This window comes from Hydra viridissima, unplaced genomic scaffold (assembly GCF_058129835.1).
Source record: "Hydra viridissima isolate aposymbiotic clone 2 unplaced genomic scaffold, HvirCarnegie_v1 scaffold_1, whole genome shotgun sequence".
In the NCBI taxonomy this organism is placed as follows: domain Eukaryota; kingdom Metazoa; phylum Cnidaria; class Hydrozoa; order Anthoathecata; family Hydridae; genus Hydra; species Hydra viridissima.
In genome coordinates this window covers 36157705-36178946 of record NW_028324300.1, presented here as the reverse complement: position 1 = coordinate 36178946, position 21242 = coordinate 36157705, and the positions used below count along the sequence as shown (strand labels likewise).

Genomic DNA, 21242 nt, shown 5'->3' with positions numbered 1-21242 from the left:
AAGAGTAATAAGCGACAGTAGAAAAAGCTAATTTAAGCTCATGAAAAAATGAATCATAATTCGTTTTGAATTTTTTTTAAAGGTCATAAATTTCTTAACTGCTCTGTGGCTGGGACTCCAAGTAGAGGTGAAAATTCAACAAAAAAAGCTAAAAAATTTAAAAAAAAAAAAAAAAAAGTGACGTATGTACCATTTTTGAGCAAATTTTTAATTAAGAAATGTGAAAAGCAGTCGAGATACTGAATTTTTTGGTTTTCGAAAGAAAACTTACTATTAAATTCAAATACCATAATAAAACAACCTTAATACAAAATTTTAAGGAAAAAAACAAAAAGCATGCTTAACAGCATGTAAAAAAAGGCTCCTCATGCTTTTTCTGAAGTTAATGTTTTTTGATTTGATGCTAGATTGCTGCCATTTTGTTGGAACTCTTTTTTTTTTTTGTACTCCCATGACCCAAAAAGGCTTTTGATGCCACAAGTCTTGTTCATATAGCATGAGAGTATTTTTGAAGCTAATCTCATCAGAAATCGGTAATCTTCTTGGTATTTCATCCCCTTGCTAAATCATCCTTCATTCCAATAAACTGCCTCAAAGTCTCTTTGCTAATTTCTTTTTGGTCCATTTCATCATTTAAATCTCTTAAAGAGCCTTATATGTGACAAAAGTCGTCGGCCAAGACCTTTTTTCATATATTTTTTTATAGTAAAAACTAGCAAATTAACATTAACTAATAGAGCAGTCATCATTAGCAGTAAACTTAAGGTGATGAAGCGGAAATCAATTTACAACTTCTGCGACAATTTTTTTATTTGATGGAATACTTTTTTTTTTTTTTTATTGGATTATGTTTTTATTTATTGGATTATTTTTAATTTTTGAATTATTTTTTTTAATTATTTGATTATTTTTTAATTCATATGGTTATTTTTTTATTTTTGGATTACCTTTTTATTGGATTATTTTTTTATTTATTGGATTATAGGGTAAGTTTTCTTAAATATACTTGGTAAAATTCAAATTTTAAAACATTTAACTATCATTATTTATCTCGTAATGCAATTAAGCTTTTTATTTGATTTGGTTACTTTTTTAATGATGATTTGAAAAATGGGAGCAAAAAGTCTACATTTTTTTGAAACTATTACATCTCATCATGCAGAAGCAATAATCATAGTAAACAAACAGTTTATTGACAAAACCAGCTGGATATTTTACTAAGCATTATTCATGATTTTGTCACCATAAGTTGTGTTACATATATTTTTATATTTATAAGCAATCACTAAGAGTGAAATGAGGTTTTTGACCTATATTTAAGCTTATGTGCAGCCTCATCGCTGGTTGATAATATAAGGTCATAACTCTTATCATTGTGCAATTTGCCAGCAACAACCCAGCATCGAACCAAGCCATTGAAACCAATCATCAAAGCCAAATATTAGAAATACAAAAAGCTTGAACGTGAGCCTTAATTTTGAAAATCAAACTTAACATTTTTCGCGTTTGATTTTTAATTTGCAACACTATTTTTTCGACATTTTTCCTTTCTAGATTAAAACTAGACAAAAAAAAAAAAAAAACGCATGTGCCATGTAAAGCTCGCATTATTATTCTAACTTAGCATAGATCCAAATTATAGAATTCTATTTACAGTATTAGACAAACAGAATTCAATTGCTACCCTTTTCAGGTCTCGTATAAATAAAGTGTTAAGTATATTTATTTAGTCTCTAGGATAGACATCTGCATTACGAAAAAAATTCGAAAAGCCTTTGCTTTAGAAGTTGTTAATAGACAAATTTGCAACACATAAACAAGAAATGTGATAAAAAGTACAATTTAGTGATAGCTTGGTGTCCACCTACGCAAATGAAATTAATTATAAACAAGCTGTTGTTTTGAAAAGTCGAAAATTTAATTTCAGGTATTGGCCAAAACACTTTTGCTTTTAATACTTTTTTTGTTGCTATGCTTTTGTTTAGTTTGTTTTTACACGAAAATGTAATAAAAATAAAAGTTATAATAAAGATTATTTTACACATCGCATTTTATTCTAAACGTCGAGTATTCCATACCCTCCATATAAGATTCAAGCTCATATCTTCCATAAAATGTTTCATACCAGCTACACTTCTAAAGAAAAGCTAAATAAACACAAGTTCCTTTTAAAAAATGAATATCAATTAACAGCTTCTAAATAATAAGACGTTTGTTCAAATATTCATTTATGGGTAATATAGAGGAGCTATCCATATTAGGACATTGATTATTATTCACTTTTAACTAACTGTTTAAAATGTGTAAAAAGATACACGTTCTTTTATCCGCTCTATTCACAATACTCCTTAAAAATCAATTAAAAAAGCTTACATCAGTTTACTCTATTTTCTAACCCAGAAACGCATCTTAAATATGGTTATAGTAACATTTGTCTAATCATTAATTATGGTTTCATTTAGGCATGGCCAACATTTTTCAAAAACTGTTTTATAACTTAAAGTTATTTTTTTGTATTGTAGGAAATTTTTTATTGTGATGATAATTTTGAGATTCCTTTCACTTTATTCTTTTGTTCTTTCACAAGAAAAAATAAAAAGAATAAAAAAAATGGTCGCTTTTAAAAATATGTTTCGGAGTTTTTTGCATAAAGAAGATACCACGCCTTTGCGTAAAGGAGTATGCTTTGCCGCATTTCTGTTGACTGTAAGTACATTATGTTTATAGTGACATTTTTATTTGTACAGAGCTGTCACGTTCTTTGCTAAATCTTATTCTGAACTTCATCTATACGACACTTAAATATTTGTAAATAGCGTAAAACTTATAAATTTGATATTTATAGTTTTACATTATTTACAAATATTTATTTTGAAATTTGAATTTTATAGTTTTGTCATGCAGCTGCAATATCGAGTGTCTTTCCTTATCTTCCGAAACTTGTAAAGGTATAAATATTACTCATACGCATTGATATTTTTAATGGTCAGAAAATTTGCTTCATGCAATGAAAGACAGCGTTATATTTTTCCATTTTCATTGAAAGTGCAAATAACTGAATTTGTATCCTTGTCATGCCAATTTTCCGATAAACTGACTGTTCTAAGAACTCATTGTGCAGATTATATACATACATACATACATACATACATACATACATACATACATACATACATACATACATACATACATACATACATACATACATACATACATACATACATACATACATACATACATACATACATACATACATACATACATACATACATACATACATACATACATACATACATACATACATACATACATACATACATACATACATACATACATACATACATACATACATACATACATACATACATACTTACATATATGCTTACATACACACACATGTATATATGTGTATGAATTTTAGGAATTCGGTGCTTCTGAAGTGAAAACAGGTTAGTTTCGTAATTAATGTCCAGCGTCTTATTGTCAAGCGATTTTATTGTCAAAGTCACTATTTTTGAAGTCTGCCAGCCAAAAGATTGATGACCGAAGAGTTATTTTCAAAAAACATAATAATGAATTTTTTTAAATCGAATAGAGCATTGTTAAAATAAAAATTCAATGATAACAAAAATGTTCTAATGTCTAAATGGGGCGCAGTTACAAGTCAGCAAGGTAAGTTTTATCCATATACAAATTAAATATTTCGAATTACCTTAAGAATGGAAAGATGTCAGAATTTTCATTTCCATTCCGATATTTTACCATTCTGCTAAAACGTCAAAATGAAAATAAGATACTGGAGTAATAATAGATACCATTCCGAAAGTCACAAACTGATTTGTTTTACTTACAACATTTTTGAATTTATGAAAATAAAAAGTGTTGACAATAAATGAAAATTTATTTCTCATATATTTCTTTCAATATAAGTTTTGAGAACTATGTCCAGGAAATGGGTTCCATTTAAACGGTTTCCATAAAATAGAACAAAACAAATCCTGTCGTATGCATGCGTTTTCGACACTGTTTTTCTGTTTTACCTGATCTAAAGTTGCTGGTTTGTTCATATGTATTTTAGATTTCAGACAGCCCACAAAAAAATGTTCAGGGCTGTAAATTCTGTGATCGGGCAGGCAAATTAAAATCACCATTTTGAAAACAATGCGATCAGGAAAAATCAGTTGGGATGCATCTATTGTTTCTTGAACAGTATGTGGTGAAGCCCGGTTTTATTGAAACCACCTGCATTGGTTTACTTCGGGTACTAAAAGATTTCATCATTTCTCCGTTGCGTGCGCCGTTGACTGTAACTGTGTTACCTGTGTCTTCTTCAAAAATTGTGGTAAACTATAAATCGGACATTTACTCCGCACTATAGGCTGATCTAAAGCAAATGTAAGGGCCCTGAATGAGCTTGTTTTTGATTTGCAATCCCCCAGAATCAAAAACTTTGTTTATCTATTGTTCCATTCAGCTCAAAATGAGCTTCGTCTAATGTTGTTGGAAGTCTTTTTTTGCTTTTCTTTAAATAATTTCTTCGTCTATTTCTACATTGACTTCGTTTGTGTAACTTTGTTTCTGGTGCTTTTTTTTTAAATTTTTTACAAAAAGGTTTAAAAGGAAATATTTATCAATTATCACACAGCACTGTAAAAAACCGTTAATACAAACTGGAAGGATTGCTTTTATTTTCAAATGTAACACTCCAGTGTTAACTCTAATCGACTAAATTCATATATAAAGAGGTATATTTCAAACAAAAAAAAACTCTTATTTTACTGCAACCGCTGCACAGTGGGCCAGAATTCACTTTTACTGGACAAATTTCGTAACTAATTTAATATTAAAGCTATATTCACTAAAACTATTATGAGTACTAATATAATGTCTGTGCTTTTTATGAAGGTAATATTTTTTTACTTCGTTGCTATGGATACCTTTATTTTGCTTAGCAGCAACCTATTTTGTTATCTGCAGATATTTTATAAGTGCTATATTCACTAAATTTGGCATGAGTACCAATATGAGATCACACTTCTTACAAAAGTGATAATTTTTTAAATTTAGTTGCTATGGATACTTATATTGCTTAGTTACCGGATACTCTCCTTAGTTACAAAGTGGTAAATTGATATTTGAATATTTTATCGGATTTTTGACCCACCTATATTGAATAACAATTGAGTATTTAGGTAAATAATGTTTTAGGAATAATAAAAACAAAAAATAGTACAAGAAAATATTGTCAATTTTAAATTGCATCAAAAAATTATAAAACAATAATATCGTTTGAACCTTCCCATCAATCATTGTAAGTTCAATAACACAATTCACTTCAATAGAAGATCTGCAAACCTCTAATAAAATCATACCCAAGTTTTCTATCTCACTTTTAATGTACTGATCTTTTTCAATCACAGATTCCTTGGATTCCATTTTGTATGCAAATCTTATGGGTCTACAATAGGCTGAGGAGGACGACTTTTGATTTCTCCAAATAGGCACCTTTTCGTTGCTGTTGTTAAATCCAGTCAAATCCAATGGTACTAGACAAGTAATATTCACAAGTAATATTCACTTCACGCTTTATATCTCTGTTAATATCGGGTTCTGATAAAACTTGTTTATAAATGCTTTAGCCAGTAGCACCATCAAAACTAGCTTTACACGTTAGTGTCATTGTTTTTATTGCTTTGTCGTTCAATATCAAGTGCCTTAGCACAGGTTCCCGAACTGCACAGATTCTTATCAAATTATGAGTTGTTAAATCTTTTAAAGGAACTGAAGCTGAATAGTCCTCCACTGTTATGTTTGCAGGATAACATTTCAATTTTGCACCTCTGACATCATTGTAAGCGAGGTAAATGTTATATTCTTTCTCCAAGGCTCCGCTTCTAATCAATTGATAGGAAGCGTTTGTCAGACTTGCATCAATTATTAAAGCCAGTGCTTCGTCTGCTGAATATTTAGTTGCTTTATCTGTATTTGAAATATTTAAAACGTTCTTGGCAGCAATAACAATTGATTCATCTCTAAATTTTTTATTAGCAGCAAAAAATAATTCATTGGATGAATGTGATTCAATTAAACAAGATACACGCCGTTTTTTAGTTTTATTAGAACTATTATCAAATGCAACTGGTTTTCGACCACGTCTACTTGCAGTTGGTTCATTGTCTTTTTTTTCTGACAATTAAATATTCATTAAGCAAGTTCACAAACTTCTTTTCAAAATTTTTGACAGTATAGTTTGCAGATTTCCACTTTTTTATATACAAGTAAACAAATCGTTGAACAGCATGTCTAAAATCAACGTCTTTAAAATCAGCAAATTTTGGCTGAATAAATTTCAATATATCTTCAGTAATATTTTGTTTTGAAATACTAAGATTGTTTTTTTGGAGAAAATTATGAATGTCTAAGTTTAATAAAACCATATCTAAATAACTATTGTAACAAGTATCTTGTATTTAAAAGTTTAATGTTTTAATATATATGCCGTCCGGACTACTAATACTTGTTATTAATTAATTTACTACAAGTGTTAGTAATTAAAATTAAAAGTAATTAAATTACTGTTAGTGTTAGTAATTAAATTAACTACCGAAAATATGTTGTTCGTATGCTATGCAAAGTGAGGTATCCATACTAACCAAAAAAAATAATCTCATAAAAATTGTTAAAATGAGATATTTTAATACATACCCCCAACATTGTGTACTTAGCGCAAGTAAAATACTTTTAAAACAACGTTAATGTAAAAATGAGTTGTTGCTATGCAAAATTTAGTACCATAGAAACTAAGTTAAAACATATATAAAATTTGAACGGGGATTTAAGGGGATGAGCAAATAATTAAAACTCGATTGAAGCATCATATAGCTCAAATAAATATAAGACAGCACATGGCAAATTGTGGTAATCATTAGTTATAGTGCGGCAAAAAATAAATTTCTTAAGAAATTTTTTTTTTTTAATCTGTGATTTTCAAAGTATAACTGAGATAACATGCTATGACAAATTTATTTCACACATTGGTTTTTCTTATCTCTAAATACTCTAGAAAAACATGTGATAATTTTTTTTTTTCAAAAACGTAGATGTAATTGAAATATAACACAACGTTGATATCACCGTTAATTACTTATTCAAATTTTTTTTTTTTTTTAAATTTCAATATTCAAATGCTTAGACATCTGGTAACTAAGGGATTTAATATAAACAAGTTATCAATAAATTTCTCCTAATATATATATAGATACTAAAATTAGATAAGTTTTCAAGATTAGACAGCTAAAATTTTTCCCATTTTGTCCACCTACTGGCCCACTGTGCGCTGATAAGTGCAACTTGGATTGGTTTAAATTTTTGTTAATATTAACTTAATATTAACACAGATGCAAAAAATAAAATCTTTAGAGAATGAACACAGATGTAAAAAGTATGATCATATTATGCACATACCAGAATAATGTCAAGTTTATGAGTCAGGATAGTTTGTCTACATTGCTGACATTGGCTTTTGTGTTTGGTTGCTATGGAAACCAAACTACCTAAAAATAAAAAATAAAAAAGGTTTTTTAAGTTTTAGTGTTTTATAAGTTATAGATCAAAGAAAAAGGTTTTCACCACGGTTAACTTACCTACTGTTATGTGGCAGTATTACTAATTATGGTCAGGTTACCAAGGGTCCTAGAATTCTATAGCAACAGTTCAAAATGAACATCTGCCATGCAGTCATATAATGCAGTGCACAAAATACTTTAAATAGATCTCTAAAAGCTAAACAAGCTCTAGTTGAAGTCATTATCAATAGTTTTAACACTTGGTAACAAAAAATTACTGAGGAGTTCAAGCACCTTTGCCTAATCAATATAAATGCCAATAAATGACAGAAGCAAAAACCTTAATCTATAAAGAATAAAAACAGATTATGCACAGGTATGTGCATGATCCGTTTTTATTCTCTATAAATTACATTTTTTGTCAGGTTTACTTACTTTATAAAAATCATTTCAAATGGTTAACTTTAAGTTTTCATTTGATATTGCACTTTGAAACAAGAATTTATACTCTACCTTAATACCTTTTGAGTTATATTTAATAGTAATTGGCTTGAACGAAACAAAATAACTGCATTTTTTAGCATGATTCCTCTCATAAAATGTAAATTTCAAAACTTTAAAAAATTTTCTTATTTGAAACTGTTTTTTTTTTATAAACAACATCAGTCCTGGTTGAACAGAGCTCTTTACTAAAATTTAGCATCTTTTTTTTTCAACTTCCATGTAATAATATTTTGATAGTCAATTGAAAGGCCAAAAGCCAACCATTAAAAATGATTTATTCTAGCTATTTTGGATTGTTGGGCAAATAACCCCATAGATGTTCTGGTAAACTTAGTTGACTCTATACGTTGCTGTTGTTAAGCAATATTAAAATCTAAAGGCTATTCAACAAAATACTAATGTGCTATGACAAAAAATTGTGGAGGAATCAGAAATAATATCTCCTTTTTTGAATATTTTCATTTGTTTATAAACTTTTGCACAATTATATTTTCAATAAAATTTGAATTTCTCTCTTCCGTTACAACTTATCATTTTTTTGAGTAATTTATAGTATGTAATCAGATTAAAGGAACAATTGTTGAAAATTTCATTTATTTTCAGTGAAAAAAGCTATAATAAAAAAACTTGAAAAATTTAGCTGTTTTTAAACTTTTACCCACTACTGTATATGGTAATAGTATGACATGTTTGAAAAGGACTTTATATTGTTTTGTAAAAAGTAACTTTTGCCCCATCAGTTAAGTGATATCAAACTTTTGGCTGGCAGCAAATTCGTCTTTTTTTAGATATTTTTATTTAGATATTTTATAAGCTTTACTGTAATCTTTAAAGGTAATCAATCTTAGTATTTGTTCATAAATCTTGATAAAGCAATATATTATTGTTTTACAGGGAAGAAGACAGGAATTCTTGCATCAACTATGTTTTTAAGCATGACATTTAGCAGGTTTACTAAGCTTTGGTTACATATAACAAACTCTTTTTTTTCATTTTTTATGAGACGTGATGCAAATTTATTAAATTGCCATTTTAGTCTAGTGTGGGGATATGTTTGTGACAAGTGGGGGAGGAAGTTATCAATTTATGTTTGTGCAGGTGGTCTGGCTGTTACCACAATTTTATTTGGGTTAAGTTACAACTACACTTGGGCCCTTATTTCAAGATCTTCTCAAGGCTTATTTCTAGGTATATTTTGTGATAAACAAAACATATCAAAATAAGAGCTGATTTTCATTCCCAGAAAATTCATTTATTCAATCAACCATTTCTGTTTTTTTTTTAACCTGATTTTTTTTTTATAAAGGAATTACCTGTAATACCTTCCAATAATGTTTTTGATCCAAGTTTTTTGTTTTGCAAAAAAAAAAATTTCTTGGATAAAGCTTATTGTTAAAAATATTTTAGTTAATGGACTTTTCTCATGAAAAAAAAACACACACACTTTTGTAAATTTTCTAGGTTTAATTATAATAACAAAAGCAATCATCACAGATATCTCTGATGATTCCAATCTTGGGACTGGGATGTCTCTAATAATGGCATCATTCAACCTAGGTTTGATTCTTGGTCCTAGCATGGCAGGTAATTTTTGTAAAACTCATATAACAAAATATAAAGTGGTTTTAACAAACCACTTTAAATTTTCTTACATGAATTTGCTTATAAACTTATGTAAGTATCCTTAATATAAATGGTTTGAAAAAATTATTTCTTCAAGTTTCTTCAAGTTACTTACAGTAGAGAAATATGTTATTTACCAAAAACCCATGAAGCACATTGTTAAGATTTTTTTTCCAGAGATTGTTAAAGAGTTAATGAAAGCTTCTTTAAAAGTTTCTTTTTTTTTTTAGGATTTTTGGTATTTCCTGCTGAGAAATACCCAAAAGTGATTAGTAAAGGTATTAACTTTTTTGTTCACTGAATGTTTTTTGTTTTCATTATTATTTTTTATTAGCAAGATGATTTTATATATGCATATTAGAAATTCAAACTCAGATATCTTGTTGAACAGAAGGAAGAAAACAAAGCTACAATAATAAAAAAGGGTCTTAATTATAAAATTTATCTCTTCTTTACTTGAAAACTTGACAAACACATACAAAATTCTGAAATGGAGTTGTTAAATTTGTTCAAAACCTGAATACTTCTCCTGAATACGCTGCTTTTCTTACAAATCAGTATCTTAAAATAACATAAAACGACTTTGTTATTTGATAAAAGTAAATAAAATAGCTTACTTTTTATTACTTACTAAGTAAAGTATAGTATTTTAATGATAAAAATTTTCTTTCACTTGTAATAGTAACTAATTTTTTTATAGGCGATGAGCTAAATCATCGTAATCTGAGTGATACTCTGTGAGACATCAAATGACTGCAAATGATTGCACTAACTGCAAATTTTATTGACATAGAGTAAATTAATTCTGTAGCAGCATACTTTTTTACTAACTAGTAAAAACTTCTGCAATAGATAGTTATCAAAAGACCAAAAGTGGATTTTTAGTATTTATTAAAATAGTTGAAATTAAGATTGCATCCTTTAAGAGTAAAAAGATGCATTCTTTTCACCATTGACAATTATCAAATCTCATTTAGAAAGTAAGAGTTTTTGAACCCAGGTTTAAAAACTGATTTTCAAAAATTGGCAAATATTCAAGGAGTTAGTAAAAACAACTTTTAAAATTCATTCAATTGTCGGATACTCTATTATCATTTCAACTGATTCTTTAGCAACTTATATGGAAAACTGTGATTCTTGCATAGTAAAGTTTATAATACGTCTAATAGTTTTTCTCTCAGGTAAAAAGTAGCATAGTTCACTCGAGTTTGGTTTAGAAAATGTTTAAATGAAATTTTTTTATAAATATTTTTTTTCTTTTGTTTTTTTGACTTGCCTTTTTTCCTGTTGTTCTTTTCAGATTCGTTTTTTGGAAAACTAAAAATATTTTTTCCCAACTTAATTCTTGCAAGTTGGACTTTAATTTCGATCTTCATTGCAGCAATTTTTGTGCCAATCAATACACAGTAAATAATTTAGTTTCTAAAAGTTCTTTGTGTCATTTTTTTTGTTTTTTTGTTTTATTTCTTTTCTAATGTCAATTATTAATAGGAAAGTTGCTGGAGGAAAAGTTGTTGTGGAAGGTCCAAAAGAAGAATCTTCAAATTTGAATACAGACCCAGATGTGTATTTTAGCTATTCTATGATCTCCACGGTACAGCCTAATTGCACTATTCAGTGTTCAGAAACGTCCCAACTGTTGACATCTCGTTCACCGAGACGTTTCATCTTTCAACTTAAAAATACTGCTTTAGGTAAGCTTATGAGGTGAGCTTTTAATTTCTTTCAGCTCACTATCCTGTGCATGTACATTAAACATATTATTTGAATAAAAATATGCACACAAAAACAGCTACGTGAAAGACAATGATTAAACAAATTTACTTAACGAAATAAATTTAATTAATTGTAACTTGTATTAAAATCAAAGATTGGTATTAATTTCTACTTAATTAAAAGAATGATTACAACTTCTATTTAAATGGTAAAATGATCTTCTGAACTTCTATTTCAGTATACAACAAAGTTAAATATACTTTTAAATACTCATACATCTAAAAAACTGCAAAAGGTTATTATCAATCAAGGAGTTTTGAACTACCATTTAAACACAAATACACTGTGTACATTTATAGGAAATTCATTTTGTGTTTTTTATAATTATTTAAAACCCCCAAAGATAAGTTAAACTCCTCATAATTATAAGTTTTTCATAATCATGAGGAGTTTAAATTAATTTTGAGGGTTTTTTATTATCATAAAAAATATATTTGTTTCTAAATGATAAAAAAAGTATTTAATAAAAATAATTTTCATCATTTGCAACAACGAAACAAAATAATGATAATCTAATGGAGCAATCTTTAGTAAATATGATGGGTTGGGTAAAATATCTCCATCTTAATTCTTCAAGCGTTTCTTTTACGCATTTTGCAACATGTGGATAAATGTTATCGTGCTGAAAAATTACTTTATCATGTCATTTGGCATAATCTGGTCGTTTTTCTTTAAGAGCTTGATTCAAAGTGATCAATTGTTGTTGGTAGCGTACAACAGTTATAGTTTCTCCAGGTTTTAGAAATTTATAATACACCATACCTCTTTGGTCCCACTAGATGCAAAGCTTAACTTTCTTACCACGGATATTTTGCTATGGCGTAGATGCTGAAACTTGACCATGGTCACACCATGATTTTAGGATTGCATAGGATTGTCAAAATAGATCCTTTTTTTATGAACTGCATCAATTCGATACAAAAAAAATTTTCTTTTCTACCTTCAGAGAAGGTTTTCACTGATTACCAATTTTATGTCCGAATCTCTTTCTTTCATTGCATATTTGATTTTCAATGCATCAATTTATCTTCTTTTTGGATCTTTCCCATTAATTGTAAATCCTCTATAACTGTAGCTTCAGTGACTCCTAACGAGTCAGACAATTGTTTTAAAGTTTGAGCTGAATCTTTGTACAATAGTTCTTGCAATTCCAGATCTTCAAACTTTTTTGGCTGACCAGGGCGCTCCTTACCATTTAAAATCACCACTTTTAAGTCGTCTAAACCAGTATTCACATGATTTAACAGATGGTACATGCTCTTCATAAGTTTCTGCAAGCAAATGATGACTTTCAGCAGCAGATTTCTTTTGATTTAAGAACAATAAAAGCGCATGCAGCAAATGATCTTTTGAAGGCTCAAAACATTTTTGGTTAAAAACAATTAAACTTTTGTTCAAACTTACTAAATAATTTATGCTAGATTTTCAAGATAAATTGTTAAATTACAATTAAAATGCTAAAATCATATTTGAATTTAAAATTTATGGTTATTTTTAAAATTTTTAAAAACCGTTAAAATTAAATTAACCTTCTAATAGTTTTAATCTGTCTTCAAGGTATCAAGAGTTTTTACTGGTATTAATTGTCTATTGTTTGCAAGCAACAGCCATTGTTGGGTATGAAGAGTTGTTCCCTGTGCATGCTGCAACTGATCTTTGCTATTGTAAATGTTTATGTTGACTCTCAATTACTTTTATTTAAAAACCTCTTAACTAAAAATTTACGTAAGTAAATTCTTTGTATTTCATAAAACCTTGAAGATTATTTCAATAACTAAAACAGCGAAGAGCTTTTGACCGGTCCAGGTGACTTGTCTTACAGTGGCCTTTAGAAAACAATTTAAAAACAGACTTTTTTTTTTTTTAAGTTAATTTGATTTGAAGTTGACTATTTTATATTGATCAAGCTGGATATGGAATGTCAGAATCAGAAATTGGACTCCTGTACCTCATTGTTTCATCTATTGTATTCGTGATCCAACTTACAGTTATTAGTAATGTAAGAACTTTAAATGTTAAAACATTTAAGCATATAAAAATCAAATCAAGTTTTCTGCTGTTTATTTCTTTTACTGTCGTTTAAAATATTTGTTCGAAAACGATTTTTTGAAAACAAATAATTTTATTCTAAATTTTATTCATTTAAAACAATTTGGGCAAAACAATTGATTAAAGTCACTAAATACTCATTTTCTAATATTGATTCACTTATTTTTTTTCCTTTTTTTTTCATTTATTCAAAATAAGCTGGTAATGAAAATATAATGAGAAAATAAAATTGTTTATGATATTTTGATTTGATTGTTTGTATTAGAATCCTAGGGGATTTTTTTGTTACCACGGGTGATGGAGAAAGTAATATATTTTTATTTTAAAAAACCTTAATTATTTAATTAAAACCAAAATACAGTGGTATACTTTGCTTTAGATCATGAAAAGCATCGGTGCAAAAAAGGTATAGTGTGACCATGGATAGTTTAATCTTAATACCAGCGTTTGTTTTGCTGTTCCTTTTTTTTTGCATGCTTGTTTTTTGAGCTTTTCAAATTGTTTTTATAGGAGATTATTTTTTATAAATTCCGGTTTTTCAAATGTATTTTTAGACGTTTTCTACTTCTACTTTAGCTGGGGGTTTGTTTATTGCATTGATTCCAACAGTTGGAATGATTAAACATAAGTGAGTAGATAATTTGGCTCAATGGTTTTAGAAAAAGCAAGACTTGAATCTAGTAATGGATGTTAAGTTAATCTTTAAAAAAGGCACCAATGTTAGAGCGGATTTTAAAGGCTCATGCTGTAATAGGAATGGAATTCAGGTTCATGTTTATAGGTTAATCATACTAAGTTGTAATATAAAAACAATAAAACAAAGATAATAAAAATACAATATATAAAGCAATTAAAATACACTATGATGGAAATATTATGATACTATGTCAAAATGTATTTAGCAGTTATAGTATGAATCATTTTTTTCTTAGACTCTTTTATGAATACGAGTTGAGTTCTTTACAGTGACTTTCTTAAACAATTTAAAACACAGCATATATTATAATGTCTCTTTGTAGTTTTTTCAATTGCTTCCATTGCTACAATTGTGGTAATTTGCTATGATCACTGATAAAAGTGAAGAATTGGACTTATAGAATTACTTTACTTTTATTGTTGTTGTTTTTTTTTTTAGAATTGGTTTCTGGATAATGATGTGCTTTAACCAGGTACTTATACGCCTCATGATGGCTTCAGGGTTTCTGGCAATAAATGTTATTTTAAACAACTGTGTAGATTCATCTTTACTTGACACAGCAAATGGGTTAGCTATGTCATTAGTGGCTCTAGGAAGGTATAGCATTGCATCTTTACTCATAAATTGTCTATTAACTTAAAGTCCTTTAAGTTGTTTAAGTACTTATAACTATTAAATGACAAAACACCCATATTTTTGGAGGTAAATATGAGATGAAGATTTGATAATAATTCACTTCTACAGATTCACTTCTCCTTCTTTTTGAGGACTAGAATTGCAAACTATGGTCTCAAGAAAGAAAAAATGAGTGCAACAGTTACTCAAAAAGTTAGGAGATCCGAAGGAAGGCCGGTTAAGCTGCCCGTTTTGCCATTTATGTTTTATCTTTCTAAAATTTTTAGGTCTGTTGGACCAACAGCGTTTGGCAGTGTTTATTCCTGGTCATTAGGAAACGTTGAGAATACCTTAAAAGGTAGAAAAGGTCTTGGGTTTCCGTTTAACGAATACTTTGCGTTTCTTTTGATTGGTTTTTCTATGGTTTTTGTATTTTTACTCGGAACTCGTATTCCTGAAAGTTTCAACAAGAAGAAAATCTATCCAGAAGATATACCTGTAATTATGAAAGCAAGTTACTTTAAACTCGATAATTCTCTTTAACAAGAAACTGAGCTTATTTGAACTAAAAAGTTTTTACTATGATTTTTGAAAGTATGGTATTTTTATATGGGGTAAAAACTAAATGTTATCAGCTATTGGATTATTTCTAAATATGATAGATTGACCTCTCGATTTGACCTCTCGTTTTATATATATATATATATATATATATATATATATATATATATATATATATATATATATATATATATATATATATATATATATATATATATATATATATATTCCAAATGCAACGTCGTTACAAAAAGGAGGTTGTAGCCCGAAATAAAAGCAACTATTGAGAGGAGGCGCATCCAAATGACTTGAAGATATAAATTCTAAAAAGTTTAATGGAGGAGTATGCTGTAATGACTTTTTAGAAATAGAATGTTATAAACTAAACCAAGTGTTTAACCAAGCAACTTACAACTATATATCTATGTTTACAACTTACAACTACATAACTATGTTTATAACTTACAACTACATAACTATGTTTGCAACTTACAACTACATAGCCATGTAAAAAAATGCTTGGCAAAGAGAGTAACAAAATGAAAGCACTTCCAAAGCAAGTGTTTCTATAATGTATCACGTGACAAGGCTACAAATCTTAAATTAAAAGTTTGTCAGGTTTTATATAAATTTATACACCGGCTTAGTTTTGTATTTTAGTTTGCTTGCTTTTTATTGTAACTTAATGGAATGCGTTCAGACATTTGTGTTGCATTAACAAAGTTTACTATTGTATTTTAAAGAATACAAGTTGCTGTTGTAAAAACAGGAACATGTTTTTAAAGAAAAAGGTACTTTGTTTTAAGCTATCCATCTTTTTAACAATTAGAATGCAGAAAAAGGAAACGACACCTTAATCATAACAGTGGTCCTGCTAGATTTCTGATAAAAACACGTGATTCAAACTCGACTATGGTAAAAAATGGTTAAGTTATTTGGCGCTACAGGAAATTCATTTAGGTATAAAACAGTTAGCAGAAAAACTGATGCCAGCATGCTAAAATTTTTGTGTGTGTATAATCTTGAATATATTATCAAGACAACAACACACACCTGTCCGAGAGCCTCAAAACATAAAAGTCATGCTCAAAAAATAAAACTAATTGCGTTTGGTAGCCCATATATCCATGTTTCAAAAAATAAAAAAATTGAAATCATCTGCCTGCGTCCAAGGAAAAAAAATGACTTTGAATTTTCTCATGTTATTGGCTCCTTTCCTAAAGACATAAGGAAGAAAAGATGATACTTATTTATGAATAACTATAAAATTTGATAGATAATCACTAGAAAAAATGAAGCTTGATAAAAAATAACCATATAAAATAAACAAAATGAAACTAGATTGCTTTCATTGCTAATCCATTTTAAAATGCATAACCCTAGGGGTATCTTTACCTGCTAATTCGCTTTCTTTTAAAAGTGAAGCGTTTAAAACGTTTTTTAAAGCCCACATTTTTTGAATAGGTCCATTTTATTTCTTAGTACTTAATGTTACAGTGTTACATATTTATGTCATTCAATAGTGAAATAAGGAAGCTGTAAAAACATGAATTTTTTTATTATTTGCTGACAATAAAATAAGTGCTTAATCAAATGAAAACACAAGCAAGTACTTTTTGTAATTTTAACTTTACTTGGACTTTTTCAGAATGCCCAATAGTGCCATATCTCACGAAGAGTGTAGAAAAACAGTGTGTGTTGTATGTATGAAAAAGTGCAATTCACCAACTTCTGGTATAGCCTTTGAGAGATTCAAAAATGTTTTTTCAACAGCCATTGACATTTTGGACTCTAGAGTTCCAACTAGAATGTGTGCAACGTGTAGAAATCAACTTAAAAGGGTTGAAAGAGGAGTAGTTGTCAAGCGGCCTACTCTTTACAATTTTCAAACTATCAATGTCAAGACTGTGACAAGAGGCTCAAACTGTAACTGCCTAATTTGCCAAATTGGTAAGCTGAAGCTGACTGAAAAACCTCCTTTGAATAATTCTACAACTACAAATTCCGAAAATCCCCTTAAAAGATTTTCAGATTGTTTGTCATCACTTGGGAAAGGCTTACCTCATAAATGCAACTCTACTTCTTTGAATTTAAACCTTAGAGAAATTTCAACAGAAAACAAAAAAGTTTTCGAACAGGTAGCCTCTGCAACTATCAAAGGTCAAGAATCATCACCAAGTAGGAAAATCAGGCTGTCAGTGATTGAGGGAGGTCGTCCATTACCTGCAACCCTCGGTAACTTAAATTTTGTATCTTTCCTGTTTTTAATGGTCCCATTTTGTCTGTTCTAAGATTACATTTCTTAACAAGTTTTTTAAAATTTGTCCTTACGAGCATCATGTTCAAAATCAACAACTGCAGAAAAGTATAAGTTAAGTGCCCAAGACCAGGTGCAAATTCAGCAAGCTACAGGCATGTCTAATATCGGAGTAAAAAAACTTGCAACAACACTAAATTTGTATTCCAAATCGCCTCTTTTTGAGCCAAACTATCGAGCAAATTTTCATGACGCAGGGCTGCAACTTGCAAATTTTTTTTACAAAAACTACAACTGCATCATCAGGCAAAAAAATCTGACACAAAGAGTACACAGCTGTTCACTGCAAAAATCTCTTTGACTTTCTAGCAGAAATTTCACTTAAGAGACAACTTCAAGCAGGTCATCTCATAAAAGTTGGGATTGATGGAGGTCGAGGCTTCCTAAAGCTTACAGTAAGTTTTGAAAGAATGAATGATGAAGATGATTCAAGCAGTCCACCTTCAAAAAAAAATTGTCACCTCTCGAGCTATAAAAGACAGTGAAGTTAAAAAGCAATTTCTAATGGCAGTTGCAGAGGATCTACATGAGAATTACAGCAACATCAAAAATTTTATTGAGCTTGTTCAACCTGGAAATGTAGACTTTGTGGTCTCTTGCGATTTGAAAGTTGCTAACATTTGATGTGGTTTGCAATGTCACTCTAGCTCACATCCATGCCTATAATGTGATGGTGAAGCAAAGAAGTTGGCTGAAAAAGGTGTGCGCAGGACGCTGTCTGATCTTCAAAATTGTTACACAGACTTTCTTTCAAAAGGTGGTGACATTAGTAGGGCAAAGTTTTTCAACAATGTTGTCCATAAACCGCTTCAAAAAGCTGATCCAAGCAAATTCATTTTCGAACTAATTCCCCCAATGGAACTTCATCTGCTTATTGGCATAGTAAGTCACTTGTTCAAAGCACTAAAAGAAGCATTGCCAGAATCAGATGAGTGGTCAAAAAGACTCAACATCATAATCCAACTATGTCATGGCGGACAATTTACTGGAAATGATTGCCAAAAACACCTGAAAAATATTGAAATGATAGATCAGCTCTTTGAGAACCTAGATTCATCAGTTTTGGCCATAATTGATGCATTCAAAAAATTCAGTGCTGTTGTTAGAGCCTGCTTTGGAAACGTCCTTGACAAGGAATATGAAAAAAAAAATCGAAGAATTTCGGACATCTTTTTTAAGTCTAGGATTTGTAAATGTGACCCTAAAAGTGCACATCTTTTTTTTTCACATTGATAATTTTATCAGAATGAAGAAAAAATTCCTTGGTCCTTTCAGTGACCAATCTTTAGAAACTCTTCATCACGATTTTTCTGTCCAGTGATAAAGATTCAAACTTTTAAAATTACGTCCACAATATGGAAATTGGCTTGAAAGATGTGAGGTTGAATACAATAGCAAGCACATTTAGATGAAATATATCTGTTGCATCTTTAATGAATTTTGAAACCTTGCTACTTTAGAATAAGTGTTTGTGACAAAAAAAATCAACTGAGAAAATACCTACGGATTTATTTACACTAATTCAATAATTTATTTATGAGATTAAATCTTTTTAAATGTTTGTTTAACCTTTGTGTATTTGTAAGTTGTAAAAAAAACCCACAGTAAATAAAACCTATAATATTTAGAATTTTGAAACAGTCTTTGCCAAAGTTTAATTATAGACACTACTTTAATAGTTCTTTTATTTTGCGACAGTGTTTTAAGTTTAAAAGTGATTCAAATTTAAAGAAAAAATGGTGATCAAAGAAATATTTTCCATTAAAATTAAGGTCGAAATGACTGACAAGTTCAAAGTAACAATGATTTCCTACAAATTGACTGATGGCTTGATTTTTCATTTTTAAAGCCTCTATGTATAGACTATGCATATCAATAATAGTAATATCAGTTTTATTATTTATTTCTTACTTTTGAGTGTGTCTTTTTTGGCTTGAGGCTCTCCGGGCAATGAAGCAAGGAACAAAAAAATCCAAAAATTCAAAGTCATTTTTTTTTCCTTGGACGTAGCAGATGATTTCAATTTTTTTATTTTTTGAAACATGGATGTATGGGCTACCAAACCCAATTGGTTTTATTTTTTGAGCATGACTTTCATGTTTTGAGGCTCTCTGGGCAGGCGTGCAACAATATGTAAAACAAAATGTAACTTTCAAGGTCTGACCTCTATTTCGGTTTGTGCAGGACTAATAAAACTTATAATGCGTTTTGGTTTTCTTTTAAAGATCATAAACTTAATTACTGTCCTTTGGCTGGGGCTCTAAGAAATGGAAAAACTCAATAAAATAAAGGCGAAAAGTTTAAAAAAAAAAAATAAATATGGCGTATGTACGCTTTTTTCATAAATTTTTAAGTACGAAATATGAAAAGAAGTCAAAATATTGATTTTTTTCGTGCTATTCGAAAGAAGACTTATTACTGCATTAAAGTTTCAAACTGAAACAGCTTTAATACAAATTTATAAAAGGCGAACTAAAAAAAAGTTGCTAAACAGTATTTCAAAAAGGCTTCACATGCTTTTTCCACAAGTTTTTTTTATAGGAGATTTTGTTTTATAAACTCCGGTTTTTCAAATGTATTTTTAGACGTTTTCCACTTCTACTTTAGCTGGGAGTTTATTTATTGCATTGATTCCAATAGTTGGAATGATTAAACATAAGTGAGATGACAATTTGGCTCAATGGTTCTAGAAAAAGCAAGATTTGAACCAAGTAATGGATGTTAAGTTAAACTTTAAAATGGGAGTAATGTTACTGCGGTTTTAAGGGCGCATGCTGTAACAGGAATATAATTCGATTTATCTTTGTAGGGGAATGATACGAGCATAAAAACAAAAATTTTTATGAAGGTCATGTCTAGAGCTAAATCCAAAAGGCACCTCATAACTGAAGGAGTCAAAGACAAACGAGTTAAGAGAAGTAAGAAACTTTTGTCCATCCTTTGGAAAGGTTAACCAATAATTCTGTTCTCAGATAAATAACTTTTTACAGTAGATTCTCTATCAAATAGCAGGACTGATCGCTACGTTAGTACCTCGAACCAAGAATATGTTCCAGAATCTTTTTGGTTCGGGACAAAACATCCTGCTTCTGTGATGTTTGGAATTGTGGCCTAAAATGGCCTGAAGATGCCCCCATTTTTATTAATTCAGGGGTCAAAAATAATGCAAATACGTACGTTAAAATCTTGGAAGACCATGTCCGGCCATGGATCACCACTAACTTCAGTCCTGAAAACATGTAAGAGGTTCAGGCCCAGAGTTGAGGCTGTGATCAAGGCCAATGGTTCATACATTAAGTAACTTATTTGAAGTTCATGGATAAATGACATGAAATAAATTATTACGCTAAAAGAATTTACTAGTTTACTTTTATACTACCATTTTCAAATAATAGTGCGGATTTTAAGGGCGCGTACTACAATATAATGAGACTACGTCAGAAAATGTTAAGCAGTTATAATGAAATATTTTTTTCACAAGCTCTTTTATGAGCACGAGTTGAGAAGATCTTTTCAGTGAAGATCTCAAAAAATT

At 29.4% G+C, this 21242-nt stretch overlaps 1 protein-coding gene across 2 annotated transcripts; it reads left to right on the top strand.

The window, feature by feature from the left end:
• Nucleotides 1-1777: 1777 nt before the first annotated feature.
• Nucleotides 1778-15463, top strand: LOC149894746 (uncharacterized). Of its 2 annotated transcripts, XM_090066466.1 has the most exons (16): nucleotides 1778-1927; nucleotides 2523-2706; nucleotides 2892-2948; nucleotides 3422-3449; nucleotides 8964-9018; nucleotides 9106-9257; nucleotides 9531-9653; nucleotides 9923-9970; nucleotides 10993-11098; nucleotides 11184-11399; nucleotides 13026-13132; nucleotides 13376-13467; nucleotides 13897-13923; nucleotides 14072-14145; nucleotides 14653-14811; nucleotides 15117-15463. In XM_090066466.1, exons 2-16 carry the CDS (start codon nucleotides 2539-2541, stop codon nucleotides 15370-15372), a joined length of 1668 nt encoding a protein of 555 aa, XP_089922592.1. In that variant the 5' UTR covers nucleotides 1778-1927; nucleotides 2523-2538; the 3' UTR covers nucleotides 15373-15463. The 2 variants fall into 2 exon arrangements, with proteins under 2 accessions (XP_089922592.1, XP_089922585.1); XM_090066459.1 differs by lacking the exon at nucleotides 1778-1927 and having other exon boundaries at nucleotides 2566-2706.
• Nucleotides 15464-21242: the final 5779 nt, after the last annotated feature.